General features: G+C 39.2%; 1 protein-coding gene across 7 annotated transcripts in view; it reads right to left on the bottom strand.

The window, feature by feature from the left end:
• The window catches only part of EYA4 (EYA transcriptional coactivator and phosphatase 4), a 403,396-nt gene that overhangs the window by 114,689 nt on the left and 271,571 nt on the right, over window positions 1-17,136 (bottom strand). For all 7 annotated transcript variants that reach the window (XM_073627302.1, XM_073627303.1, XM_073627304.1 and 4 more), the window contains one exon: window positions 7,844-7,910. In XM_073627302.1, the coding sequence (XP_073483403.1) occupies window positions 7,844-7,910 (67 nt within the window). The remainder of the gene's footprint in view (window positions 1-7,843; window positions 7,911-17,136) is intronic.

Genomic DNA, 17,136 nt, shown 5'->3' with positions numbered 1-17,136 from the left:
AGTGTATACCCAGCTTTAGATGCTTTACAATAAACTGCTCCATTGTCCAAAGATTCTTACATTACTAGTGGAATGTGGGCTATTGTTTTCTTTGTCCTATGATAACAAGACTGGTAGATGTAGCCAAGACTACAATATAATAACTGGCTTTACTGGCAGTTCAGATTTATACTTATGATGCCAATAGAGTACTAGCAGATTTTTCACCAAAAGAATTGACAGAAATCAGTCTGCCCATCCCTCCTCTGAATCTACTTTTATTCCCAACTCAGCCTGTAGAGCCTCTAATAAGGTGATGCTGACCAGTCACTTCTACAGGACCTAGTAAAAGTTGCACCCACTTTATATTTGACCATAGTTGCATTAATCTGTGTAATGCTTATATTATATGTCTCAAAGCATAGAGGGTATATAGATATGAGGAACACAAGGAATGAGCATACTGTATGTATAGTCATCCCTTCACCTTTCTCTGGTGACAAATCAAAATGAGGAGGCAAAAAAAAGGAATTTATTATTCACAACTGATTATAGATTATAGATTTATATGTTTGCCAGTATCACCATTTTGCTTATGATATTCTTAGTTTACATGATGTACATGGTACTAACTTCTGTAACAGACATCCACTAGATGAGTGATTTAAACTGTAGCTAATTACCTACTGCTACTTTATGTCAATGCAGTGCAGTAGAATCACTAACATCTTACACGTAGCATAGTTTTAAGCTGAAAATAATAACTGGTCATAAATATGGTATGTCTGACAATCAGACTCCGCTCTAATGTCTATTTCCAGTAAAGGCAATTTAATTGATGAGCTATTCACTTAGAATACCTCAGAATGTAGCCAGGGGTGTTAAAATCTATTAGCTTTTTTTGTTTTCCTTAACAGCTTTTTACATAAAAGAAGACCAGTAGATCCCCTAATGATTACAGCTTGGCACATTAGGTATTTGGGCTATTATCCCTAGCTAAAAGGCCACAACTGTGCAGGCCTCATCATACTGATACCAACCCATACACCTTCAGTATCAGGGGTAGGATTGTGTAACAAAAAATGTGCCCTAAAAACCAATTATACTTCTCAAAGTACCAGAGTAACAGGATGAAATTGTAAATGTCTGCTTTCTACCTTAAAGTGGTTGTAAACCCTTGAATATACCCAGTGAAGTGAACAGCCTCAGGTGATACACAGAGATAAAACAAATCCTCCTAAATAAGTTTTACTTGTTTATCTGCAGTCTTCTTTTCCCTACATCCCTTCAAATAGGCAGAATCGAGTTATACTTTGTTATCATTCTTTATCTGTTAGTATCACAGAGGAGACGGTGGAGAGCTGCAGTTACACTGTGTGATTGGAGGAAAGCCCCCCCCCAATCCCCTCCACACAGCAAACAGGAGCGAAGGAGGGATACTAAGCTGTGTTGTGAAAAGACAAGTTGTGTGCTGAGCTCCCTCCACAGCACAAATTTGATCTCATGTGTCGGGAAAAATTCTCAGAAGTGACTCCTGCTGATAACAGAGCAATGAAGCACCAGAGAGAAATTACATTTAGAGCTTTGGAGAGAGATAAGTAAACACTACAGATATATGTGCTTTGTTCAGATTTCATGACCAGAGTCATGAACCAGTTCTAAGAACTGGTTTTAAGAACCAGTTCTAGTGGTCCTTTGACACAGAAAATAATAGAGTAACATACACAAAAAACAAGACTGATTTTTATATAAATGTTGTTAAAAAAAACAATTTACGAAGAAAGTGACTAAGTACCTCTTCTTTAAAAAATCCCTCAAAGGTTGTAAGAGAAACACCATTACACTGGGGTGGCTACTACCCATACCATGACATTCTATTGGAGAATCAGTGTAGCAGTAACTAGACTGCAGGATTCTGAGATATTCCCATAGTCAGGTCGCCAAGAGTACACAGGAGGTAATGCAGTGAGAACCTTCTTGTTTTCTTTGTTTACAATCTACCATAAACATGCAGCTTCAATTTTTAGGACATCCCACCTGGACCACTCCTTCTCCCAATGCCTCAATGCTAAAGGGTTAATGAAGGCCTTAGTAGACATGAGGACCCTTGGCACAGTTGGTGAGATTACACATTTAACTCGAAATACAAATGCCTCAATATGTTTAGTGTATTTTACTTTTTTCGTTGGAGACAAAGGGGTAGAGATAGTATTTAAATAATGCTACCCACCAGCCTACAAGTTTTATAAATACATATACAGTACATTAAATACATATACAGGTAGCTGTATTTTATCATTATGGTCCCAAGATTTACATTTATTTCTATGTTTAAATTTGTAATGTTTGCTTTAGCAGAGCAATGGTTCCCCCCTAAGATTAGTCTGAAACTGATTCCTGGTAACAATATAAAGCATCACTTTTCTGAGATTTGTGAAAGGTTACTTGACGAATCATCATACATGAAGGCCTTTGGAACAGGCAGTGAGCTTACATACTGTGACCAAAATACAATTTAATATTTCATTATTTTAGGATGTTTGTGGGTTTTTTCTGGATAATTTTAACTTTTTTTTAAGCAGGGATTGGCAACCCTGGAGAGGTGGACATGCACAGAAGAAATAAAAAAATAAGCACTTTTTTTTTTATTTAAGGAGATAACCTAGCAAGGCTCTACTATATAGTAAGGAGGTATAAAAGCATTTAATATAAAATACAAAAAACAAATCAATCCTGAATAAAACTATTCACATGTGTGCAAATGTCATATAAATCTGTGAAAACTTACAATCCATGAGTGATTTCAGAGGACTAAAGAGCTAAATCTTTCTAACAACTAGGAAGTTCTGGAGCAATCGGTGTGCTTCAACTATAATTCCAACTATACCTCTACCTACAGTATAGTTGCTTGAGTGGTTCAGTTTTTAGTGCTTGGAAAGCATTCATGTTTTTTCAGGGTTCATCTTCTTTCATGGTTTTAATTAAAACGAATACTGCATGATTTCCCCTTTCCTTGACTTATACTCGTTTTGCACTCCTGTGACCCATTTTCAGCAGAGAGTGGTCTGAAGTCCGCTGTCCTCTGACGTCACTGCCATCAGTTGAGGCAGCACGTCATCCCGACTTCCAAGTCTGCATCCGCCAGCTCCTTTGATTGATAGCAGTCTCAGCGTCTCAGCGAGTCGCTGAGACACTGAGACAGCCTCTCCCTGCTCCTCCACAGCTCAGTGCTCCAATGAGCGTGGAGGAGCAGAGAGGAGAGATGCTGACTGACAGTCAGCAGCTTTCCTCTCGGGGATCTGTGAGAACCGAGCCATCGGCGATGTTTGGTGGCTCGGTTCTCAGTGCAGGGACAGCGGGGGACAGCTGCAGCATCGGTCTAATGCTTCATCCACCGAGGTAAGTATGAATAAAAAAAAAAACCCATACTTCTCTTTTAAGTTCAATCCCATTGGTGTCGCATCCGGTGATGGTAGAAGAGTTTTTGTCTAAGACTTCTTGCGTTCCAGGCATTTGTCACTAGGTGCATACTGCCCTAAACATTAGTAACACTTAGTGCACAATCCAGCCTTGTCCAGGCAAAGCAGTTTTCAGCCTCTCATAGAGTTTTACAGGCTGCCAGTAGAGGGGCTGGACAGTGTGCCTGTATCTTCTGCTAAAATGCTAAATGCCATAACATCTAACATGTAGCAGAAAATAATGTGGTTATATATATATATATATATATATATATATATATATATATATATATATATATATATATATATTATCTATCTATATTGAGCTATATAGTAAGGATAGTAAGGAAAGTTTGAAGAGTTCACGGGTAAGTAGCACAGAGTTCAGTAAGTTAAGGAGCTTAGAGAGTACAGAAGTCAGCAGCATGTAACGCAGTGTTTTGAGCTCAGGTCAGGAGCAAGAATTGCAAAACGCAGGTGTCGGTAATAAGTAACACAGGCTTTAGAGGTAAGTAGTACAGGAATCAGTAGTATGTAACACACAGGGCAAAGGTCAGTAGTATGTAGTGCACAATGCAGAGCTCAAGACTACCTAACACACAATGCAGGGCTCAGGAGTAACCAAAACACACCTACCCCCACAAGCAATAATACCCTACTTCCAGTATAAAACATCTGCCCCCCAAGCTAAAACTGGTCACAGCACAAGTTCCCCCCTCCCTCTATAAAATTCACTCACAAGACCTCAAGTACAGCGGTGCCCAGCAGAGTGAGGGAAGTCTTCCCAGGTTTCTTTTCGGTTGTGTCATATGACACGTTAGAGCTGGGGAGGGGCCTAAGACTTCCTTCAGCTCTGCTTAACACTGCCACTCTGATCTGAGGCCCGAGAGGTGGCACGGTTTGGTTTATTGCAACCTACTCAACATATGACTGTGATCAAAGGGTTGCTGACTCTTGTTTTTAAAGTATACTGTATGTGTAACAAGTGTAGCAGTCCATCTAATAAACATATACAGATGGCACAACAAACTTTGTTTGGACACTGCGCAAGTGAAATTGTATTTCAAACATAGTGCACTTATCCTTTTTGATCCCCACACACTGACCTAATTAACCCCTTCTATCCCTACTGAGATGCATACTTACCACAAATGTGTGATGGCTGCAGTGTAGATCTTAGATAACAAAAGCCTGCCATGGAACCATGTCCCAGGGCTGAAACCTTTCAGATAGTGGTCTCACAGAAGTCTGTTGGAAGCTACTGTGCAAGAGCAGCCAAAACAGAAAATTTGCTGGAGGAGGCCCTAGCTGCGAGTTTGAGATCTGTATGCATCTGAGGAGGAGAGCAGGATTGTTGTTGATTGCAGTTATCCTTTAAATATGCTTAGCATAAACATAGCCTGCATATTGGTGATCCTCCAACTATGTGCTTACAAGCCTGTATTCCTGCAGTGCTGGCATCAGCCTGTGCTGATTGGATTTTGTACATTTCAAGTGGGTTTTGCATTCCTATTCAATTCTATGAGAATGCAAAACCGACTTCAAGCAGGTCAAATACAGGTCAGAATTGGGTCAACTGCAGATCAAATGCACCTGTCATTGAATGATCGCATATGCATCTGAAACAGATGCCAAACTGATGTCATTGACATAAGGATTTAATCTTTGGTAAACAAGAATTAGGATTTTATTTAGGACTGTTCTAACTGAAAATAAAAATACAATTCGGTGCATTTCATTTGAAAGTTTGAGTATTGTTTGGGAATGTACAAAATTGTACAATTATCAACACCGAAAATTCCTACAAAAGAGTTGAGAGGATTATTAAAATCTCTTTGAAAGCAGATGTCAAAAAGACCCTTATGCCCTGGCCTAATTCCCACCATTCAACTGTCTCTTCCTCCATGACCTTGCCAAAAAAAACCTATATGCTTCAATGGGAGGAGGAATTTGGTAGAATAGTGGACATGATCGACTAGGAAACGGTCTGGGCCTCTATAGCTTTGAGCTTTTTTTAATATACCATCCCTGGAAAGCTCTTATACAATTTTGTTTGGTACTTATCAACAACTTGAATAGCTAAATATGTCCTCCCTTGCTCAACTATTACCCTTACTGCTTCGGAGGAAGTAAAAAAAATGGTATTATGTTATATATATATATGGTGCTGCCCTAAAGCACAACTCTGGATTAGGTCTTACAAGTTAATTAATTAGGTTCCTGATTGTAGTCTACACAAATACCCCTTTGAAGTCCTATCCAAAAAACCTACACAAGGTATCCATAGACCTACAAACAAATTGACTTGTTTCTGTTCAACGCCACCAAACAAGTAATATCCCATTCCTGGAAATTTCCAATGTTAACCTTTGTGGAAGCCAAAAAACAGATTCAATGGTACTATCAGTAATGAAAAATTAACAGCTATTGTTCAAGATATGTACTAAAATGTTTTTGATAGTCTGGTCTAAATGGAGAATTTTTTTCTAACCTAATGATAGACAACTCACAACTCCAACTCTATTATCAAATCTATATGGACCAGTGGGGGGTGGGGGGAACCCTCCCTTTAACCTACCTAGGGTGTGTTCCCTCTTTCTTTTACTCCCTTGCCTGAATAAATACTATACTTACCTCAACTCCCCCACTTTGACTTGCCCTTTTCTTCACTTACATATTTTACCTGTTTTTTGGGGGAGTTTTTGCCTTCTACTACTCCTTTGCACTCCTTTTTCTTTCAAATCATATCCACAGACCTTGAATAAGCCCATGGATAGTTTTCATCTGCCACCTCCAATAAATCTTCACTACACAGACCTGTGTCTACATGCCACATTCTATTCCTTAGCTTTCATTAAAAACTTTTGAATGTGAAATATATGGAAATATCTGCCATTGAAAAAGAAAGTACAGGTAGACAATGTGTTATTTTTTTATTTATTTAAAGAATCTGTACTATATACATATGGATAAAATACATGCACAAAACAAGATAATGATTTGTGCTAATATTCATCTTATATTTTAGCTTTCTATTCTTTGATTTAAAGAACAAAATATATATTTTTTCAAATATAATTTTTATTGAACACCAATAAAGGGCAAGACCCCATCATTACAACAATAATATGAAGATAATTGAGATTGTAAGCATGTAGTTCAGTTAGTTCAGTCCGTAATAAATCAATGAACATATTAAATTATCATATTAGTCATTGGTACAAAATGAGACAGAAATTGCAATTAGCTTGCTCAGAGGTAACTAGTGTAATATGACTATGGCATAAGTGCAAAGGGGTAACAGGGTCTCCCCAAACTCATTTACCTTTTTCTTAAATAGTAACAGGAAATGAAATATATGCAAAAGAACACATTATTTAAGGAGATATCCATTGAGTTTTAACAGAATTCCTAAAAAAGAAATCTTCTGACAAAGCAGAGAGAACTGTTTGCAGACCTATTTTAAACAACTCAACTTTCTATTTTAATATTACTCTGGTGACCAACATGAAAATATCCAAGGGGTTGTATTGCCTCTGTAAAGAAATGCTGCTATACTATATAACACCAGCAGGCAGTACTACTGTATAAATCTAAAAGAACAGTTCCCAACCTTAGTTAAACTGGACAGCCGAATGAAGGAAGTTTCTGAAAATATTTTGTTGCAGCAGTGAACGTAGTGAGTTCCTATCAGACCCAATCAATCATTTATTATTAGTAATACAGCTAAAGATTTAATCTTCCAGACTAAACTATAATTAGAATAACAAAGTTGACAATAATTTAATTTTGAATTTAAATATTGAAAATTGGGAATTACTATAGTTTTGTGCTGTTGGTCCTTGTCTGAAAGTGAAACACTCAGAGGCAGCACTATACAAGAATCTTTAAACCCAAGAATGTAACTGTAAATGATTACAAATTGTGGGTAACATCACAAAATACCAAATTGTCATGAGTAAAATTGATAACTTTGATTTGCCATTAGTTTTTAATAATTTTCATGCAATCAAATAACATGCTTTTATATACAATGCAAACCCTTTTGTACCAGATCACCGTACTCTACTAAGCTTTACAGTATTCCAGTTCATTCAAGAATTTATGGATATACTACACACCGTGAAATTGTAACAGCTGTTAGAAGCAGGAACAACAACCCTATAATGCCAAGTTTAAGACCCAGATACAGATTTTCAGATAAAAAGCACATCTGCACTGATGCTATACAATAAATACATAAATGCTTGCTGAAGATTGCATTAACTTTTTTTTTTAATTTATTTTATATTATTCAAAAAAAGCTGCCCAGCTGCCAGAGAATGAAACATCCGTTCATAAATTGTACTTATGTTTAACACAACTACATACAGGCTTCCCTATAAGTTAAATAACTTGTCACTTACTTAGAGGGGTAGAGCTGAGGCGAATACTGGTGTGCTGATCTTGGACTGTAGCCACTGCTTGTTATTACTGTAAAACATAAAACACACTTGAAAAACTTTGTACCATAAATAACTTGCATTCACGCTTTAACAGCTTTAGCATCGATCATAAAGGATGACAAAATGAATTACTTTACTGTAAAATAGGACTACAAAGTGTGGAAGTATTTGGTGCAGAATTAAATCTATATCTTGGCAACGGCAAACTCTCGAAGGTAGCTCGGCAGTCGGGCAGTCAAATTTGAAAGACTACAAATACATTTACAATGTATGGGTGAAGTCTTATCCTGTGTTGTCCAGTTTCTAAGAATGTCACAGAAAGTTTGAATTATTTGTGTAAATACAAACTGTAAGAGTGGAATTGAGGTTCAGCATCATCGACTTCTTAATCATTCTGCTGCTGTTAAACATCTTCTCGACATGGCATCCTAAATGTCTATCCTATGTGGACTTATTCCAAAGTTAGTGCAGAAGTTTTACTTTTCCTTAACCATCTGTCTCTATCAAGACAGATGCATGCCAAATATACATTCTGCATAATGGTGAACCCATCCCTTCATAGGAAATCCATAGAGAAAACATACAGGGTAATGCCAGGCCATCTGCTCATGTTTCACTTTAAAAATGATTAATGTAAGACACACTAGTGGAGCAAACATGAACAATCCCAATTAACGTTTTCTATAGGTTTTAATGAAATGTAAATCTGGATTGTCACTCTTAATAGAAATAAATGGAAGGCAACAAGGTTGATTTATAAAAAGGCAAGTACACTGTGCACTAAGCAAGTAAGTTGCTCCAGAGCTTAGTGAATATGGAGATGCTCTTCTGAATGCTATCATCCAACCATAGCAAGAAAAATTGCTGTTTTTTTCCCTGTATGTGATTGGATATTCTTTGTAAAGTGAGGCTTCACCTCATTTGTTGAGCTCTGGAGTAAATGCCCTTGCAGACTGAAACTGCACTTGCAAAGTGCACAGTATATTCTCTTTTAGTAAATCAGTAAAATGAGTAAAATTTGCTTTTAGGTCAGATATGTGACTTTAGCCACTTTAACTTCTTTTTAACTTTTCTCTTAACCTCCCTGGCGGTATGATTATTTCAGATTTTAGATGCTGAAAGCGGTACAGTTATTTTGTATGAAAATTTGGCGTTTTATATTGTAGGCCTGTAATTCTTAGGAATAACTCACTTAAATATGTCCAAACAAGAGTCTAGTAGACATCCCAGGTATGATAAAGTTTGAAACACGAAATCATAAATTATAATATAATAAATAACTATTAATAATTTTAACAAATAATAATATAATAATAATAAAAATTATTCAATAATGTAATCAAATCAAAAACACTGAAATTTGCTCAGTTGCAGAATTGTTGCTGTCATTACTTTCAGTGTTTGATGACGGATTTCCCCACAAATCGCTCAATTCTGCAAGTGATTCTAATTTATTTTCGCTGTTTTCTAGCTGGTCTAAAACCACTTTTGATGTAAAGGGACGGTTTTGGTTGCTATGGATAATCTCCAGTTTCCAGGCAGAAAGAACAGTATTTATAATATAAAAGTGCATGACGGGCACTGGACTAACCACTAGGGACAAAAGGGATGTGAAATAAATTGATACAGTAATGTAATCTGTAAGATTACAGTGTACTGTATATGTACTGTGTTTTTTACTTTTTGAATTTGGTGCCGTTCTCCGTCCCCATGCGTTGCAACGCTCGCAGGGAATGGAGCTCGGCGATGTGATTAATTGAGCGGAGGACGGCTCGCTCACAGAGGGGGGAGGACATCGCAGGATCCTGGGAGCAAGGTAAGTTTGCTGTACCTGGATCCTGCGATGCAATCCCGAGTGTGGCTCGGGGTTACCGCTTTTGGTGCTGAAAAGCCACCCCGAGCCACACTCGAGAATACCATCAGGGAGGTTAAAGTTTGGAAGTAGTATGGCAAAGTTAGACTCTCCGCTGAATTTTTATTGCCATCCGAGTCTCAGCTAGCAGAATTAATCCCCCTATTAGTCCATGTTTTAAGTTACCATAGCAAGGGTAAATTACCCTTTCATTGGGACAAACGTTACAGTGACAAATATCTATGATGGGAATTATCCTCACTTTGGGACATTCCCTCTTATTTTCTGTTGTATCTCAAGGACAAGCAGTGAATGGACAGAGTCTCTCCTAGCACAGAGTTTCCCAAAGACGACAAAAAATGTTCCTAACCTAAAACTGCAAAAAAAGTTTTGGCTATACATGCACTTTAGATCTCCAGGCATAGGTTAATACATGGGGTAGATTTACTAAAGGCAAATAGACTGTGCACTTTTGCAATTGCAGTTGCACTCTGCAAGTGCAGTTGCTCCAGAGCTTCACAAATGAGGTAAAGCTTCATTTAACAAAGAACACCCAATCGCATGCAAGGAAAAAAAAAAATAGCACTTTTGGTTGCACATGATTGAATGATGAAAGTCAGCAGAGCTCTCCATCATTTACTAAGCTCTGGAGCAACTGCACTTGCCTTTAGTAAATCAACCCCTTATGTTCTCAGTTTTGATGGTCTGGTTCTGATAGTTATTACAGCAAGTCTTCTAGCTCTAAAAACTAATATGCATAATGAATGCCCTGCACTGAAGCAGAGTTACCCTCTACTACCTGTACACTTGGTGACCCCTTAAAATAGACCCCTAACTCCCTGCCAAAATGTTACATCTAAAATGAGCCATTAACACTTAGACCCCATCATAACCCTTAGCCTAACCCTTGAAATAAGCTTTCAACACTTGAAGCGGTTGTATACCCACTGAAATTTTTTTTTTTTACCCCTGTAAAGCAATAGCCATAATGAGCTCGTATGCATCGCATACGAGCTCATTATGAAATACTTACCTTAGAACGAGGCGTCGGTATCTTACCTGGTCCACGCCGAGGGAGCTGTCATGTTGCCTCGGCGTGTCTTCCGGGTATCGCGGTTCCAGTACTGTGAGTGGCTGGAGCCGCGATGTCATCACTCCTGCGCATGCGTGTGGGAGATTTCTTACCCGGCAAGGTCCGGCGGTTGCCGGGCCTTCAGCCGAGAATCCCCTGTGCGCATGCGCCGCTGTCAGCGGCTCATAGCAAGGGGAATATCTCCTAAACTCCTATCTCCTACAGGTTTAGGAGATATTTTTTTTACCTACAGGTAAGCCTTATTATAGGCTTACCTGTAGGTAAAAGTTTAAAAAAACAACCACTTTAAATTCCCCACAAACATTCAAAAGACAACTCCAGGAATCCAGAAAATGGGCCCCCTGCACTGCAAAAGTTAAATATTTATTAATTTTAGAGGATGAGGAAAAAGTATAAGACTTACCTTATTTGCCATTCTGGCAGGCTCCCAACAGCTGTGTGCTCTGGGGTGTAGTAGCATGATTGTGTCATCATTTACACTGCAGGGCCAAGAGCCCTGCATTATATGTGAGGATGGAGAGGGGCCATTCACATCGTGGAGTTGAGGAGAGTGCCGGGGCTAAGAGTAAGCTATGTATTATACCTCATGCTTTATCCCCTAGAATTAACAAGCATTTAAACCTTGCAGTGCAGGGGGCCTTGCTGCAATGATAGTTGTTTCATTCCTGGAGTTGGGCTTTAACCCTCTCTAACCCTAAGAGCCCATTCACACAGGGGCAACTTTGGATCCGACTTCAAGTCGCCCCTAGTCACCTCAAGTCGCGCTACATGAAAAAATCAATGTAAGTGAAAGGATCTGTCTTAATGCATACTACTGCAGTCGCTCCGACTTCAGAAAAGGTTCCTGTACTACTTCAATCCGACTAGAAGGCGACTTGTACCCATTGATTTCAATGGAAGTTGCCTCCAAGTCTGATCACTGTTCATACTGAGGCAACTTTACAGGAAGCAGAAAGGAAACAGAAAGTGATTTACTCCACTAAACAGCCAGCCCCCTCCTTCTCACACACAGCTGATAAGCTCTGATTGGCCACTTGTAAAGTTCCCTGTCCTGGAGGCGACTTCACGTTGTGTTGTAAGTTGCCCCAAGTCGTGCTGTGATTCATACTCAAGTCGTGTCCAAGTTGCCTCCCAAAGTCACGCTGGAAGTCGTGTTGCCACTGTGTGAATGGGCTCTAACACTTAATTAAATATAACTACGTGCTAACCCATATTTTGCCACATTCTCCCCTCCTGTGCAAGAAGTCTCTGCACCAATAGCAAGCAGTCCTATGCCAAAACCATACAGTGTCTATAATATATCAGTTTAGGGTTGGCCAACCATTCAAGTTAATTGATATTTGGAGAGCAATAAACCATTAAACAATTTTTATTACAGACACTTTACTGGGATGGTGTTCCTTTTACCCTTTGAAAACTCCACCAATATGTAAGACAGGAGTGGCAGATAATATTAGATTTGCAACTTCATACATAAGATGATTTAAAAAAATAAAAAATACACCCTGTAAAGAAGAGTGTATTTAAATGCCTATCCTGCTGACAGAATCTTTAGAATACTACACATTTCCACTAGGCATCTCCAGGTGTGTCATGTAAATGCCTATCCTGCTGACAGAATCTTTAGAATACTACACATTTCCACTAGGCATCTCCAGGTGTGTCAGATGCCTGTACCCCACAACCTGGTGTGGTTCCATATTAGTGACGTAGGGGTTGATGGGTGGTAACATAGTGAGCATCGGGGACCAGGCACTTGAGTCACCCAGAGGTGTTTGGGTGCTGAAGATTCTGCCAGTGGATTCACTCTACTAGTAGAGAGTGAAGATTTGAGGAACTGGTGATAGGACGCATAGGTATAAATTGTCTTTTGATTTTTTTTTTTATACAAAAGACATATAAAATACAGATTAGAATCACTTATCCAATGGTGTAAGCACAGTATTTACAACAGGGCCAATATTAGTATGCAACCAGAATTTACTGTGATCAAAAACAGTCACTGGATCTGCTATTGCTATAGTTTAAAACATAAATAAATAAAAATTGTGAAAAATATTGTCAATGGCTATGAAACAGATGGGTATGCAAATCTTAACTCTTTAAGTAAGTAAAGCATCAGGTCACCTCTTAAGGCTCTGTATTAGCCAGTCAAGTCACCCATCTCATAAAAAAGGGGTGCTTGGGAGGCAGAGTGAGGTTTGACTTATGAGAAAAATCATCATCTCTATGATGTAACATCTCTATGTAATGTCAGCTGCTGTAATTTTTGTATCTCTAGAGATTGTTTTGACAAATGATTCTTTCACTAAAGGTAACCTCTGCTTATTTTTATCTTATGCTCATTTTGAAGTGCCCTGGTTAATGGCATGTTTTCTTTTTCTACCAACATGCGTTAAAAGACAATCTTGCATTCACTACTTTAGCATCTCAAATATAGGGGTATCTAGGTATATAGAATAAATAAGTGTATATATATAGGCCCTTTGGGTCTGGTATGAATATTAAGGGGAAGCTCAAACCAAAATAAAAAAAAAAAATTGTGTGGGGTTCCCCCTAAAATCCATACCAGGCCCTTCAGGTCTGATATGGAAATTAAGGGGAACCCTGCGCCAAATTTTTTAAAGAAAATGGTGTAGGGGTCCCCCCAAAATCCATACCAGACTCTATAGGTCTGGTATGGATTTTAAGGGGAACCCTGCTCCAAAATTTTTAAAAAATGGCGTCGGGGTCCCCCCCCAAAATCCATACCAGACTCTTATCCGAGCATGCAACCTGGCAGGCCATAGGAAAAGAGGGGGATGAGAGAGCGCCCCCCTCCTGAACCGTACCAGGCCACATGCCCTCAACATGGGGAGGGTGCTTTGGGGTAGCCCCCCGCAACACTTTGTACTCATGTTGATGGGGACAAGGGCCTCATCCCCACAACCCTTGCCCGGTGGTTCTGGGGGTATGCGGGCGGGGGGCTTATCGGAATCTGGAAGCCCCCTTTAACAAGGGGACCCACAGATCCTGGTCTCCCCCTGTGTGCAATGGTAACGGGGTACAAATGTACCCCTACCATTTCACAAAAAAGTGTCAAAATGTTAAAAACAACAAGACACAGCTTGGGGACAAGTCCTTTATTTAAAAAAAAATAAAACATCCCACCATGTCCATTCATCTTCTAATATTGCACCGTCGATGGACCAAAAAAAAAAAAAAAGCCGAGACTGATCCGCCTCAATGGGAGGATCCCACCGTGTGACGCTTCTTTGCTTGTGACAGTTCTTATATAACTGAGGGCGGGGCCACCCCGTGACGATGTACCTGGGTGACCCCACCCCCTCTGACGCCACAGGAACTTCCCCATGGCTTCTCCACGGCGTCAGAGGGGGCGGGGCCACCCTTTTATGTAAACGGGTGACCCTGCCCCCTCTGACACCACGGGGAAGCCATAGGGAAGTTGAGGGCATGTGGCCTGGTACGGTTCAGGAGGGGGGCACTCTCTGGTCCCCCCTCTTCACCTGTGGCCTGCTAGGTTGCGTGCTCAGTTAAGGGTCTGGTATGGATTTTGAGGGGGACCCCTATGCCATTTTTTTAAAAAATTTGGCACAGGGTTCCCCTTAATTTCCATATCAGACCCGAAGGGTCTGGTATGGATTTTGGGGGGACCCCCACGCAATTTGTTTTTTAAATTTTGGTTCAGGGTTCCCCTTAATATTAATACCAGACCCAAAGGGCCTGGTAATGGACTGGGGGGGACCCCATGCTCTTTTTTTCAATGATTTTTATCTATATTGCAGAGACCCGACAATTCATTACAGCTGCGATCAGTTTTAAATGACAATTTTTCCTTTAGAAATCCCATTTTGCTTTGGTACTGTTTTAAACACGGGAAAAATGCGGCACTTTACAAGCATACTATAGACACCCCCCAGGCACGATATTTAAAGGAATATTTAATTTTTATTGTTTGACTTTAAGCATTAAAAAAATCACTGCTCCCGAAAAAACGACCGTTTAAAAAAAAAAAAATTTCATTGATACATGTCCCCTGGGGTAGGACCCAGGTCCCCAAACACTTTTTATGACAATAACTTGCATATAAGCCTTTAAAATGAACACTTTTGATTTTTCATGTTAATGTCCCATAGACTTTAACGGTGTTTCGGCGGCTTTCGAATTTTCCCGAACACCGCATATTATTCGGTGTTCGCAGAACATCCAACCAAACTTATGCTTGGGCCGAACTGTTCTCCCATCCCTATTCTCAATTAATTTGGGCCGGGAAAGACTAATACAGGTTTCTACTTTGTAGGTGCAGTTATTTCAGAGGAAAAGTTGCACACATCTGGTTTCAGAGAAAAATATTTACAAACTTTCACTACTATCATAATTTCACTAATATCACATTCAAATATACACATCTAAAATATCCACTATGTTAATACTAATCAGCAATAATTTCACCTTTCTGAAGGAGGTAAACATCAGATCAAAAAAAAAAATGTAAAAAAGCTGGACTTAACCACAACTGATATATTGAATGTTGATGTACTCCTTCCTTATCCATTTATAAACATTCACATACAATATCAATGACTACCGGATAATAGTCCTATAGGACACTCCATTGATAAAATACAGGAAGGTTGTCCCAACACTTGGTTTTTATACCTCCATCTACATATCTGCTCCCTTCTGTATTCCTTAAACACATTTCAAGTAATCTGCCAAGCATTGCCTTTTGTACCTCTTTAGCACCCAATTCAAGGAAACGAATATCACATGCAGTAGCCTACACATTCTGGAGTATCCTTGTAAAACTGCGATTACGTTGACACTTAAATATATGAGTGAATAGTAATGTATAAGCATTACTTAAGGGCATCACTTAAACTGGCAATAATCCAATGATCCAGCTATCTTTTAACCACTTACCAACTGCCACACGAAGATGTACGTCTAAACTTTGAACGGGGATATCGTTGTTATGGCAGCAGCTAGCTGCCATAACTCTGGTATCCCTGTTTTTGTGCGGCGGCCGGCTTTCAGATAAAAGTGGTCCCTGCGGCAGATTCACCGCGAGATCACTTTTATCGGTGGTGGGAGAGGGGCCCCCCGCCGCGATCCGCAATCACCTCTGTCTCCGTCCTGTGTCTGGAGATGAGTGAGGCTAAGATGGCACCCACTCATCTCCATGACACTGCTGGGTGGAAGCAACATCAAAACGTCACTTCCGTCCACGCCTCTTAAAGGTACATTTTTTCAAATGTCATTTTTTTAAATGACTTTTTTTTTTTTTTTTTATTGCATTTTAGTGTAAATATGAGATCTAAGGTCTTTTTGACCCCAGATCTCATATTTAAGAGGTTCTGTCATGCTTTTTTCTATTACAAGGGATGTTTACATTCCTTGTAATAGGAATAAAAGTGACACAATTTTTTATTTTTAAAAACAGTGTAAACAGTGTAAAAATTTTTTTTAAAAACCCCCCGTCCTGACGAGCTCGTGCGCAGAAGCGAACACATACGCGAGTAGCACCTGCATATGAAAACGGTGGTCAAACCACACATGTGAGGTATTGCCGCGCCCGGTAGAGCGAGAGCAATAATTCCAGCCCTAGACCTCCTCTGTACCGCAAAATATGCAACCTGTAGAATTTTTTAAACGTCGCCTATGAAGATTTTTGAGGGTAAAAGTTTGACACCATTCCACGAGCGGGCGCAATTTTCAAGCGTGACATGTTGGGTATCATTTTACTTGGTGTAACATTATATTTCATATAAAAAAAATTGGACTAACTTTACTGTTGTCTTTTTTTTTTATTCAAAAAAGTGAATTTTTTCCAAAAAAAGTGCGCTTTTAAGACCTCTGCGCAAATACGGTGCAAAAAAAATTATTGCAACGACCGCCATTTTATTCTCTAGGGTGTTAGAAGAAAAACCATATATAATGTTTGGGGGTTCTAAGTAATTTTCTAGCAAAAAACCTGTTTTAAACATGTAAACACCTAAAATCCAAAACGAGGCTGGTCCTTAAGTGGTTAAAGTGCTACTTTAACTTATACTAGACATATTGTAAAAAAAGAGATACAGCACAAATATTATTTTAATTCTTTTTATTTACTCATCCTTTTTTAGCAAAGTGCCACACAACTGAACTACATTTCCAAATATTCAAGCAAGCTTATCAGATGCAGTGGATACCTCCCAATACCAATGCTTTGCTTAATCTTTTCCACATAAGAGAGAAATAAATGGTACACCAATACTTAAGTCACAAAACACCCAACAAATGTAAATTCTCTTTTGTAGAAGAATATAC

This window comes from Aquarana catesbeiana, linkage group LG04, assembly GCF_042186555.1.
Source record: "Aquarana catesbeiana isolate 2022-GZ linkage group LG04, ASM4218655v1, whole genome shotgun sequence".
In the NCBI taxonomy this organism is placed as follows: Eukaryota; Metazoa; Chordata; class Amphibia; order Anura; family Ranidae; genus Aquarana; species Aquarana catesbeiana.
Note: the sequence above shows the minus strand (reverse complement) of the source record. Positions and strands in the feature narration are given on the sequence as shown.